At 48.6% G+C, this 13,399-nt stretch overlaps 2 protein-coding genes across 3 annotated transcripts in view; both read right to left on the bottom strand.

Annotated features, from left to right (window-relative positions):
* The window catches only part of LOC132571081 (zinc finger protein 91-like), a 336,113-nt gene extending 328,504 nt beyond the window's left edge, over positions 1-7,609 (bottom strand). For both annotated transcript variants that reach the window (XM_060237746.1, XM_060237745.1), the window contains exon 1: positions 7,486-7,609. In XM_060237746.1, coding sequence (XP_060093729.1) covers positions 7,486-7,519 — 34 coding nt within the window. In that variant the 5' untranslated portion in view covers positions 7,520-7,609. The remainder of the gene's footprint in view (positions 1-7,485) is intronic.
* LOC132571135 (zinc finger protein 721-like) overlaps positions 993-13,399 on the bottom strand; it is a 32,216-nt gene continuing 19,809 nt past the window's right edge. The window contains exon 5 of the mRNA XM_060237816.1: positions 993-2,557. Within this exon, the coding sequence (XP_060093799.1) occupies positions 1,042-2,557 (1,516 nt within the window). The 3' untranslated portion in view covers positions 993-1,041. The remainder of the gene's footprint in view (positions 2,558-13,399) is intronic.

Here is a 13,399-nt window from a genome sequence, read left to right as displayed (position 1 = left end):
CTGATTCTATCAGTAAAAGGCAACCAACCTTAGTTCTGGCAGTTATTGGCTCTCCCTACTCTTCTACCGGCTGAGCTGCCTGTTGCACTGATTCACAGAGGAGAGAAAGAAACCTGTTCCTCGATTGGCTGAGGGAGGGAAACAGTCACAGAAAGGCTTCCCTTGATTGGCTGAAGACTTCTCCCTATCCTTCTCTAGAAGGGGGGAGAGTGGCATCCTGTGGCAACAGACCAGATACAGAGAGAGAGAGAGGTTTTGTTGTGTGTCCTTTATTTTTTGGTCTGAAAGGCATCACTAAAAGCTTCTGAGGCAGAACATATTGGGGCCACTCCTGACTAGGGATGCCAGTTCCATGTTAGTGGGGAATTCTTGGGAGATTCTGTGGTGGAGTTTGAGGAAGGCATAGGAGTTAGAGTTTGAGAGGGGTCCGCCAAATCCAGGTGGAAGCTGACTGGGTGATTTCAGACGAGTCACAGACTTCCAGCCTAACCTGCCTCACAGGGTTGTTGTGCAGATCAAAGAGAGGGGAGAAGAGAATGATGTAAGCTTCTTTGTCTGCCCCCCACTGTGGAGAATGACTGTCCTTTTCCTATGTAGAGGATGGAGGAAGGCAATAGAAAACTGAAGTCAGAGGGGCAGATAAATGGAAGGAGATTATGTTGCCAACTCAAGGTTAGGAAATTCCTGGAGATTTAAGGGGTGGGGACTGCAGAGGGTGAGTTTTGAGGAAGTGTAGGACCTCATACAGGTACAATGCCATTTCCTTCTGGGAAACCACAGTTGCCAATCTTCAGGTGTAGGCTGGAGATGACTCAGAATTATAACTGCTCCCCCGATGTCAGAGATCAGCTACCCAAAAGCTTGCAGGGGTGGGGTGGGAGTGAATGCCTTCACTTGGGTGGATGGGAAGACAGCAAGGGTGAGGGACATTCACCCAGAGCCTCTTTCTAGAGCCCATTGTATTTTTCTTCCTAGTGAAAATACATAATGCATAAACATTCATAAATATAATTAAAATCATGAATATGCAAAATATCTCCTCTACCCTGTGTGCATTCTTTCATGGGAAGTAAGGTGTCCACTCCGACGAAACCTTTTCCCACACTGCAGGCATTTGTATGGTTTTTCCCCTGTGTGAATTCTTTGATGGGAAATACAACTGTCACTCCGACTGAAGCTTTTCCCACACTCCAGGCATTTATATGGTTTTTCCCCTGTATGAATTCTTCGATGGGAAGTAAGAGTGTTACTCTGACTAAAGCTTTTTCCACACTCCAGGCATTTATACAGTTTCTCCCCTGTGTGAGTTCTTCGATGGGAAGTAAGTTTTCCACTCTCACTGAAGCTTCTTCCACACACCAGGCATTTATATGGTTTCTCCCCTGTGTGAATTCTTTGATGGCAAGAAAGACTGGAATGCTGACTGAAACTTTTCCCACACTCTAGGCATTTATATGGTTTCTCCCCTTTGTGAATTCTTTGATGGGAAGTAAGGCTTCCTCTGTAACTGAAGCTTTTCCCACACTCTAGGCATTTATATGGCTTCTCCCCTGTGTGAATTCTTTGATGCAAAGTAAGAATGTCACTCCGTTTGAAGCTTTTCCCACACTCTAGACATTTATATGGTTTCTCCTCTGTGTGAATTCGTTGATGAATAGTAAGACTGGAAGTTTGGCTGAAGCTTTTGCCACACTCCAGGCATTTGTATGGTTTCTCCCCTGTGTGAGTTCTTTGATGGGAAATAAGACTGGAACTTTGGCTGAAGCTTTTCCCACATTCCAGGCATTTATATGGTTTCTCACCTGTGTGAATTCTTTGATGGAAAGTAAGACCAGAACTCTGACAGAAGCTTTCCCCACACTCCAGGCATTTGTATGGTTTCTCCCCCGTGTGAATGTTTTGATGAACATGAAGGTGTGAACTATGACTGAAACTTTTCCCACACTCCAGGCATTTATATGGTTTTTCACCTGTATGAATATTTTGATGAGAATGAAGGTGTGAACTCTGAGAGAAGCTTTTCCCACATTCCAAGCATTTATATGGTTTCGCACCTGTGTGAATATTTTGATGAGCATGAAGGTGTGAACTCCGACTGAAGCTTTTCCCACACTCCTGGCATTTATATGGTTTCTCCCCTTTGTGAATTCTTTGATGGGAAGTAAGACTGGAACTCTGGCTGAAGCTTTTCTCACACACCAGGCATTTATATGGTTTCTCCCCTCTATGAGTTCTTTGATGGCCATTAAGGTATGAACTCCGACTGAAGCTTTTCCCACACTCCAGGCATTCATATGGTTTCTCCCCTGTGTGAATTCTTTGATGCAAAGTAAGACTGGAAGTCTGGCTGAAGCTTTTCCCACACTCCAGGCATGTAAATGGTTTCTCCCCTGTGTGAATTCTTTGATGGGAAGTAAGACTGGAACTCTGGCTGAAGCTTTTCCCACACTCCAGGCATTTGTATGGTTTCTCCCCTGTGTGAATATTTTGATGAGTATGAAGGTGTAAACTCTGACTGAAGCTTTCCCCACTCTCCAGGCATTTATGTATTTTCTTCCTGTTACACATTCTTTGTTGAATATCAATAACTGATATTTCAGTGGAAATTTCATTGCTTTCAGCGCACTCCTTCCTGTTGTCTCCTTGACATATTTTTTCCCATGGAAAGTCATCTTTCTGTAAAAGAACAGAATTATTCTTCCCTTTGGGTGAGTGTTTTCCCTCCTCCTTCCTTGGTGTATCCGAATATTCAAACTCTTCTTTCACATCTAAATATGCAGCCTTTTTTTCCATCAGTGGGTATTCTTCGGCTTCACTTGCTGACCGCCACACGTCTCCTGTTGAAAGAAAGCGATCTCTGATGTGATAATATGACACTTTCCACAAATATCTAATTTTCAGTGCAGTAGCACCTATAATCAAGGTTTTCTGGGTTTAAGCTGCATTATTATTATTATTAGTAGTAGTAGTAGTAGTAGTAGTAATTAGATTTATATCCCGCCCTCCCCCCCAAAGCAGGCTTAGGGCGGCTCACAAGGAATAAAATCACAGTAAAAGATTCATGATACAGTTAAAAACATACAGCATTTAACATTCAATAAATAACAGTGAAAACAATTTGGTGCTAATGTTGCTAATGTCTGATGGTATCCTTTAGTCAAAAGCTAGCCGGAATAGTGCTGTCTTACAATCCTTGCAGAACTGGGAGAGATCCCACAAGGCTCTAATCTCTTCCAGCAGTTGGTTCCACCAGTAGGGGGTGGCAATAGAGAAGGCTCTCTACCAGGGCCGGGGATCGATAAAGAAGAAGAAGATGACATTGGATTTATATCCCGCCCTCCACTCTGAAGAGTCTCAGAGCGGTTCACAATCTCCTTTACCTTCCTCCCCCACAACAGACACCCTGTGAGGTGGGAGGGGCTGGAGAGGGCTCTCACAGCAGCTGCCCTTTCAAGGACAGAGGCTCAGAGCAGCCTACAGTCTCCTTTCCCTTCCTCCCCCACAACAGACACCCTGTGAGGTGGGTGGGGCTGGAGAGGGCTCTCGCAGCAGCTGCCCTTTCAAGGACAGAGGCTCAGAGTGGCCTACAATCTCCTTTCCCTTCCTCCCCCACAACAGACACCTTGTGAGGTGGGTGGGGCTGGAGAGGGCTCTCACAGCAGCTGCCCTTTCAAGGGCAGAGGCCCAGAGCAGCCTACAATCTCCTTTCCCTTCCTCCCCCACAACAGACACCCTGTGAGGTGGGTGGGGCTGGAGAAGGCTCTCACAGCAGCTGCCCTTTCAAGGACAGAGGCTCAGAGTGGCCTACAATCTCCTTTCCCTTCCTCCCCCACAACAGTCACCCTGTGAGGTGAGTGAGGCTGAGAGGGCTCTCACAGCAGCTGCCCTTTCAAGGACAGAGGCTCAGAGTGGCCTACAATCTCCTTTCCCTTCCTCCCCCACAACAGTCACCCTGTGAGGTGAGTGAGGCTGAGAGGGCTCTCACAGCAGCTGCCCTTTCAAGGACAACCTCTGCCAGAGCTATGGCTGACCCAAGGCCATTCCAGCAGGTGCAAGTGGAGGAGTGGGGAATCAAACCCGGTTCTCCCAGATAAGAGTCCGCACACTTAACCACTACACCAAACTGGCAACAGATTGTTGGGTTGACAATGGGTCAACGGAATGGGTGGACAACCCCGAGTATTTTGATATAAGATGGCTGAACCAATGTCAAATCAATGCTCTGGCCCTTCTCCATTATCCTCCCGTCCTTCCCCCTGGAGGGACACTACCAGCGATAGGAATGTCAGAAGGCGGTACCTGATTAAGTTTTGTACGGGAGTCCTCGCTTACAAATCATTGTTGATATTAGCAAGCCGTAACGCATTGGTTGGTGTAAAAGTCTACAACTGAAAAAGGTGCGGCTGAAACCGGTATTGTGGACTATCTTGCTGCTACGTTGCTACGTTGATGGCTGCCCTCCCGAGATTCACGTCAAGGAACGACGGATACTGAGGACTTTATTTCTAACTGGACTTTTTCATGATATTGACTAATTGGTTTGTGAGTGGTATTATATCGGTAAGAATACAACTGCTTTGAGCTACTCAGTTTTCGTTGTTTTTTCTAATCTATACTGAGTATCCATTTTTTATATTATATATTGGGAGGACAGTTTTAGACATACCATGGAGCGCCAAAAATACAAATAAGTAGGGTCAAGAGACTTGAGACCAGGGGTGGCCAAATTTGCTTAACACAAGAGCCACATAGAATAAATGTCAGACGTTTGAGAGCCGCAAGACTGGGAGGGAGGGAGGGAGGGAGGGAGGGAGGAAGCAAGGAAGGAAGGAAGGAAGGAAGGAAGGAAGGAAGGAAGGAAATGGATGGGGAGAGGGAACAGGGAGGGAAAGGTGGAAAGAAAGCAACTTTAACTTTAAATGCATTCTCCAAGTCACCAGCTGGCTTGCTTGGAGAAGTGATTTAAAGAGACAGATGCCTGCTCCAAGCCGACAGGGGGGTGGGGGTTTCGAGAGCCACACAATACGCATAAAAGAGCCACATGTTGCTCCCGAGCCACAGTTTGGCCACCCCTGCTCTAGACCAAAGCATGCCCGAACTCTCCCTAGAAGAGAGGCATAAAAATCACAGCATAGCATCTAGTAACTCTCCTCAAAATATCCCCAAGTTTCAAAAAGATTGGACCGGGAGTTCCAATTCTATGAGCCCCAAAAGAAGATGCATTATTCCAATGGAGGGAAGGCATTTTAAAAGAGTGTGGCCCCCTTTTAATGTGATGGCCAGAACTCCCGTTGGTGTTCAATTGTGCTTGTCATGCCCTTGCTCCTGGCTCCACTCCCAAAGTCTCCTGGCTCCACCCCCAAAGTCCCCAGATATTTCTTGAATCAGACTTGGCAACCCTATGTGTGCCCGAGACCTTTCACAATCATATGCAATGTTGCTCCGTGCCCAGGGGTGTGGTGAAATAAAACAGGGTCACATAAGAGCTGTCTGGGGTTGCTCTGAATCAGCATATCTCTACATATCTCAGCATATCTCTACCATAAAGATATGGATCAGCATATCTCTACCATGAATCAGCATATCTCTACCATAAAGAACATGCTTTGCATTGCAGACACAGAGAGTCGGCCTCAAGGCCCAGCAAACACCCTGGCCAGAAAACCTCAGCTTTCCAGAGTGGGCAATACTGGGCTAGACTTGGCAGAAGCGTCAGAAGGAAACTGTCTCTTTTCCTAGGTTGAAGATCTACAGGCATCATTTCAGCATCCACAATTAGGGTTGCCAAGTCTAATTCAAGAACTATCTGGGGACTCCGGGGGTGGAGCCAGACTTTGGGGGTGGAGCCAGGAGCAAAGTTGTGACAAGCATCATCGAACTCCAAAGGCAGTTCTGGCCCCACTTTTAAGGGGACTGCACATCTTTTTAATGCCTTCCCTCCACTGGAAATAATGAAGGATAGGGACACCTTCTTTGGGGGCTCATAGAATTGGACCCCCGGGGTCCAATCCTTTTGAAACTTTGAAGGTAGTTTGGGGAGAGGGCCTGGATTCTATGCTGAAAATCTGGTGCCTCTACATCTAAAAACAGCTCTCCTAGAGGCCCAGATACCCACAGATCAATTCTCTATTATACCCTATGGGGATCGGTCTGCACAGGGAATAATAGAGTGCCCAGTGAGAATAAACAAGGCAGCAGAAACTCACCAGCCCTTAGGGTGGAAGCGCAGACAATGCACAGCCTCAAGACAAGAGATCCAAAGCCCCTACCTGCCGATCCCTCCTCTTCATCGGAAGCCAGAAGAAATCGCTCTTCCTCTTCTTCCAGCCAGGATATGAGGTCAGGTTTGGCAACCAGAGATCCTATGGAGCAGGAGAGAAGCCCTGAAAGCAAGGTGGAGGGACGGTGGCTCAGTGGTAGAGCAGAAGGTCCCAGGTTCAATCCCCGGCATCTCCAACTAAAACAGGTCCAGGCAAATAGGTGTGGAAAACCTCAGTTTGAGACCCTGCAGAGCCGCTGCCAGTCTGAGTAAACAATACTCTCTTTTTCTATCTTGTGCGGGGAAACAGAGGCCCTAGACGACTAGTGGAGTGCCGGCACGACACTGGCACTTCCGCAGGGCTTGTAAAACCGAACTTTTTAAGCAGGCCTAGCGTAACTAGTGGGAGAAGGCTGCCACCCCCATGCTGCTGAGCAATTCCAGTAGGACCACCAACAGATAAGCGGAAGACCTGATATAACCTGATCCGCCTCTGCCTTAAGATTCTGTAGAGCACCGATATTTGGTTTTAAATTGTTTTATGTTTTATATCTGAAATGGAGATTGTTGGTTTTATTATGACTGTTAGCCGCCCCGAGTCCATTTTGAACAGGCGGGATATAAATCGAAGGTAAATAATAAATAAAATAAAATCACCACACAAGGCCTCTCAGGGAACCTCTTTGGATGCCCTCTCACTTGGCTCAGGCCCAGAAGTGCCGGGCAGGGGCTCCCTCTCCGGAAGGAGAACCCAAAACCCTCCCCACATCAAAGGAAGGATCATGGAGGGTGACAAAGATCAGCCACTGGGACCAGGGCCGGCAGCCTGGCCACGCCCTTCCTCCTTAAGGGCTTCCTTATACTCACTCCTCACTGCAAGAACATAAGAGAAGCCATGTTGGATCAGGCCACTGGCCCATCCAGTCCAACACTCTGTCACACAGTGGCCAAAAAAACCCAGGCACCATCAGGAGGTCTATCAGTGGGGCCAGGACACCAGAAGCCCTCCCACAATTGCCCCTCCCAAGCGCCAAGAATACAGAGCGTCACTTGCCCCAGACAGAGAGTCCAATCTACACCTTGTGGCTAATAGCCACTGATGGACCTCTGCTCCAGATGCTTATCCAATCCCCTCTTGAAGCTGGCTATGCTTGTAGCTGCCACCACCTCCTGTGGCAGTGAATTCTATGTGTTAATCACCCTTTGGGAGAAAAAAAGATCCTCACCCAGAGAGGCCACGTTCCCATAATTCTCCAGCATGACTTCCTTGTACAGAGCTCTCTGGGCTGGGCACAGAAGGGTCCACTCCCCTAGGGTAAAATACACGGCCACCTCCTCGAAGGACACCCCAGCCTGCAAGAAGGAGAAGGAAGCATTTCTGCACATCACTGGAAAGGTGGTCCATTGGTGGGGGGCGGGGGGGGGGACCAAAAAGTGAGAGAGTCAATTTATAGTGGAAGAGCAGCACCAAGAGGTGGTGAGAAGAGCCCCGTGAGGACATCGCCCACCCCCAGCTCTCCTTAGGAACATCCCGGGACTAGAGTGGCTATTCTCAGCTGCAATGGGCTAGTAGCCTTTGGGGAAGAGGCCAGAGATGTCCATATGATAAAGGACCACATATGTTTACATGGGAAATTCAGTATTGATTTGGAGACATTTTGAGTTGGCTCAAATCAAAGCAAAAAGATAAAAGTAGTCCCCAGTGCAAGCACCAGTCGTTTTCGACTCTGGGGTGACGTTGCTTTTACAACGTTTTCATGGCAGACTTTTTACAGGGTGGTTTGCCATTGCCTTCCCCAGTCTTTTACACTTTCCCCCCATCAAGCTGGGTACTCATTTTACCGACCTCAGAAGGATGGAAGGCTGAGTCAACCTGAGCTGGCTACCTGAACCAGCTTCCGCTAGGATTGAACTCAGGTTGTGAGCAGAGGGCTCCGACTGCAGTACTGCAGCATTACCGCTCTGCGTTCTAATTATGCTGCTTCTCTGCAGAAACCAGGGCTTTTTTTGTAGCAGGAGCTTCTTTGCATATTAGGCCACACCCACCTGATGTAGCCAATCCTCCAAGAGCTTATAGTAGGCCCTGTAAGAAGAGCCCTGTAAACTCTTGGAGGATTGGCTACATCAGGAGGGTGTGGCCTAATATGCAAAGGAGTTCCTGCGACAAAAAAGCCCTGAAACAAAGCAAAAAAACTGTGAAATAAATAACGAAAGAAACTCTAAACAAAAACTTAGTGACTATATTACAAATATTTAAAGCAATACAATTCTAATATTCCAAACATCAAAAATTCATCATAACTATCCTTCGATCACAATTATTTATCCACTACAATTTTCATTAATTTATTTATTCAAGTCCATTTCATAACGTAAGTTCCCGACTTTTGAAACTCAAGGCGATTCACCCGTTCCAACGGGCGGAATTAATGTGCTGGTGCTCCAAATGCAAACGCACAAGAAAAGTTTCTATATTCTCCACATTCCTTCTGGTCGTTCAAAGTTACGGCTCCCGGTATTCATAAAAGAACTTTTCAAATATGAAGTTGAAGTGGGCATGTCATAAGTATCCGAAAAGTTCTTTTATGAATACCGGAAGCCGTAACTTTGGACGACCAGAAGGAATGTGGAGAATATAGAAACTTTTCTTGTGAGTTTGCATTTGGAGCATTAGCCCTTTAATTCGGCCCGTTGGAACAGGCGAATCGTCTTGGAGTTTTAAAAGTCGGGAACTGATGTTATGAAATGGACGTGAATAAATAAATTAATGAAAATTGTAGTGGATAAATAATTGTGACTGAAGGAGAGTTATGATGAATTTTTGATGTCTGGAATATTACTATTGCATACTTAATCAACAAACTGCTTGTATTTCAGCCCGCAATACCTGATCCCCTCGACTGATGAAGTGTGCTCAGAGCAGAGGTTTCGAATTTGTTTGTTATGAGGGCCGATTCTGACATAAATGAGACCTTGTTGGGCCGGGCAATGTCGGGTAGGGCCACATGTGTCCCTATTTAAGATTAGGTAGCAGAGATATAAATTTTATAAAGGACACAGACAAACACAATTAAAAAAACAAATAAAACATTAGCATTCATTGGTCTTAAAGATGTTTTCTTTGTATTTCTCCCATGAGATCCAGGAAACTGGCCAGAGGAAGCTCTGGCTCTTTCCTTCCTTCCCCAGGGGACTGGGCAGGGAGCCTCAGCCAATAGAAGGAAGCGAGGCTTGCCTCAGTAGCTCTGCTGTGCAATTGAGCAAGCCTTGCAAAGCAAGCTGTTATGCAGAAGGAAGCAAGATATAGGAGGAAGGAAGCAGATGACAGCCAGTTGCTTGGGGGCCTGATGGGAGCCCTCCGAGGGCCTGATTCGGCCCCCAAACTGCATGTTTGACACGCCTGGCTTAGAGAGCACACGAAAGCTTACGTTCTGAATAAAACCCGGTTGGTCTTAAAGGTGCAACTGGACTCCTGCTTTGTTCAACTACTTCAGACCAACACGGCTGCCCACTTGAATCTATCTATTTGCAATACAGGCACTAAGTTTTTGTATAGAGTTTCTTTCGTTATTTATTTCACATTTTTTTGCTTTGTTTCGTCTTTCACTGTGATACTCTAGGCGTTCTGAGCATTAAAAAAAGCCCTGCCAGAAACCATCCGTCTTCCCAGTGGAGAGCACTAAAACCACCAGGAAGGAACCTGATCCTCTGAGCATTACAACAGAGAAGAAAGAATTTCCAATGATCCCCCTCCCCTCCCCCATACCTGAGCGGTCTGCATGGCGGCTCCGTTCCCTTCAGCACACAGAGATGGCGGAGGTGGCATCCAGAGGGTCCTGCCTGGGAGGGAGAGAAAGAAAGAGGGCAGGAAACCTGCTTGAGACACTGGATTTGATCCATCAGGGCTCAAGAGCCTTTGGCCTGATGTCTCTCCCCGTGGCACAGAGTGTTAAAGCTGCAGTACTGCAGTCCGAACTCTCTGCTCACGACCTGAGTTCGATCCCCGGCGGAAGCTGGGTTTTCAGGTAGCCGGCTCCATGTTGACTCAGCCTTCCATCCTTCCAAGGTCGGTAAAATGAGTCCCCAGCTTGCTGAGGGGAAAGCATAGAAGACTGGGGAAGGCAATGGCAAACCACCCCGTAAAAAGTCTACCGTGAAAACGTTGTGAAAGCAACGTCACCCCACAACTGATGCTTGCACAGGGGACTTTTCCTTTCCTTTTCCTCTCCCCTCAACTGGCCATTTTATTTAGGGGGGAGGGACAGTCCCACCTCCCTTATTCATCCATCTCCCTCCTCACCTGGAAATGCTTCCTTCCATACTCTGCCAAGTGCCAACCCATTTCCTGTCCGAAGCCGCACCCCTTGCTTCTCCCCTCTGAAGAAGAAGACTGCAGATTCATACCCCACCTTTCTCTCTGAATCAGAGACTCAGAGCGGCCTACAATCTCCTTTCCCTTCCTCCCCCACAACAGACACCCTGTGAGGTGGGTGGGGCTGGAGGGCTCTCACAGCAGCTGCTCTTTCAAGGACAGAGGCTCAGAGCGGCCTACAATCTCCTTTCCCTTCCTCCCCCACAACAGACACCCTGTGAGGTGGGTGGGGCTGGAGAGGGCTCTCACAGCAGCTGCCCTTTCAAGGACAGAGGCTCAGAGAGGCCTACAATCTCCTTTCCCTTCCTCCCCCACAACAGACACCCTGTGAGGTGGGTGGGGCTGAGAGGGCTCTCCCAGCAGCTGCCCTTTCAAGGACAGAGGCTCAGAGCGGCCTACAATCTCCTTTCCCTTCCTCCCCCACAACAGACACCCTGTGAGGTGGGTGGGGCTGGAGAGGGCTCTCACAGCAGCTGCCCTTTCAAGGACAGAGAGCGGCCTACAATCTCCTTTATCTTCCTCCCCCACAACAGACACCCTGCGAGGTGGGTGGGGCTGAGAGGGCTCTCACAGCAGCTGCCCTTTCAAGGACAGAGGCTCAGAGCGGCCTACAATCTCCTTTCCCTTCCTCCCCCACAACAGACACCCTGCGAGGTGGGTGGGGCTGAGAGGGCTCTCACAGCAGCTGCCCTTTCAAGGACAGAGGCTCAGAGCGGCCTACAATCTCCTTTCCCTTCCTCCCCCACAACAGACACCCTGCGAGGTGGGTGGGGCTGAGAGGGCTCTCACAGCAGCTGCCCTTTCAAGGACAGAGCCTCAGAGCGGCCTACAATCTCCTTTCCCTTTCTCCCCCACAACAGACACCCTGTGAGGTGGGTGGGGCTGAGGGGGCTCTCACAGCAGCTGCCCTTTGAAGGACAGAGTCTTAGAACGGCTTACAATCTCCTTTCCCTTCCTCCCCCACAACAGACACCGTGTGAGGTGGGTGGGGCTGGAGAGGGCTCTCACAGCAGCTGCCCTTTCAAGGACAACCTCTGCCAGAGCTATGGCTGACGTAAAGCCATTCCAGCAGCTGCAAGAGGAGGAGGGGGTAATCAAACCCGGTTCTCCCAGATAAGATAGCCAAAGGTAGCCGAAACCCTTCTGAATGCCCCCCTCTTTAGAAGAACGTAATGGGAATGAAGTGGAAACCCCGGATTGGGATAGAGTGCTCGATTTGAGGGGCAGGTGAGAGACGCCAGCTCGGAATTAAATTCTCCCTGCACACAGAAAGCTAGCCCTTCAGGTAGAAAGATTTTGAACTCTCTGTCTGGGCTGGCCATGACTCTTTTTGAAGATGATGATGATGTTGGATTTATATCCCACCCTCCACTCCGAATCTCAGGGTCTCAGAGCAGCTCACAATCTCCTTTATCTTCCTCCCCCACGACAGACACCCTGTAAGGCAGCTGGGGCTGAGAGAGCTCTTACAGCAGCTGCCCTTTCAACGATAGCTCTGCCAGAGCTATGGCTGACCCAGGGCCATTCCAGTAGGTGGAAATGGAGGAGTGAGGGAATCAAACCCGGTTCTCCCAGATAAGAGTCTGCGCACTTACCCACTACACCAAACTGGCTTTTGTAGTTGGTATGGTAGATTTTAGCACAGAGAAGCCTCCCGAAACTATTCCTCCATCTGCAGTTTCATGGGAAGCTGCCTTGAATCCATGCGTAGGGTGAGGTGGGGGGGAAACTAGGAGAAAAGAGCGCAAAATAATCCAGTCCGCTCCATCAGCTTAGGTCTCTGCCCCAAGGGGACAGTGTCCCCCAAGAGTTACCATGTAGGCTGTTCCGATATATTTTTTAAAATGAATACTATATTAATATATTGGTATAGCCTAGTAGATGTGTGCTTATACCCAGGGGGGTTTTTTGGTAGAAGAAAGCCCAGCAAGAACTCATTTGCAGATCAGGCCACACCCCCTGGTGCCATCACTGTTTCACGCAGGGTTTTTTGGTAGAAAAAGCCAACAAACTCATTTGCATATTAGGCCACACCCCCTGACGCCAATCCAGCTGGAACGGCGTTTCTGTGCAGTTTCTGCTCAAAAAAGGGTCTGCTTATACCAATATCCTAACTTATCACAGGGGAAAAAAATAACAGGCATCCACACCACACCCCAGGGGTAGTTTTGTAGAAAAATAGGAGGTGGAGCTCATTAGCATCACTCATAGCATGTGCTGCCGCCCCACCAGCCAAAAGCAACCCGATGCAAGAAAGGAGAGCCCCGGGCCAGCGAGGCCTGCTTGGGCTGGCTAAAGATCCAGTCAGCCCAAGCAGGCCTCGCTCACCGGGGGTACTCCTGAGACTGGGGGTTCTCCCCCCCCCCCCATTCAAAAGGCCAGCAAGCCCCTGCCAGCCTAAATCACATAAGAAGTGGAGAAAGGATGGCGTGGGCTTCTCCAGGGGTTAATGAGGGCTGCTCGGGGTGTGGCAGAGTCCCTAGGGACTGGCTGGCTGCCCTCTCTTCTAATCTAGGGATTGTTATGCAACTGCACCTCCTATTCAATGGACAACGTAGGTGGGGGGGGAGGAGGAGGGGAACCCTCAGAAAGGTTCAAGAGCTGTGCTCCTGTGAGCGTCTACTGAATTCAAGGCCTAACGGTAAAGGAAGTCCCCCTGTGCAAGCACCAGTTGTTTTCGACTCTTGGATGACGTTGCTTTCACAACATTTCCACGGAAGACTGTTTTACGGGGTGGTTTGCCACTGCCTTCCCCAGTCTTCTACGCT

Source organism: Heteronotia binoei, chromosome 5, assembly GCF_032191835.1.
Source record: "Heteronotia binoei isolate CCM8104 ecotype False Entrance Well chromosome 5, APGP_CSIRO_Hbin_v1, whole genome shotgun sequence".
NCBI lineage: Eukaryota > Metazoa > Chordata > Lepidosauria > Squamata > Gekkonidae > Heteronotia > Heteronotia binoei.
This window is presented reverse-complemented; position numbering and strand designations above follow the sequence as displayed.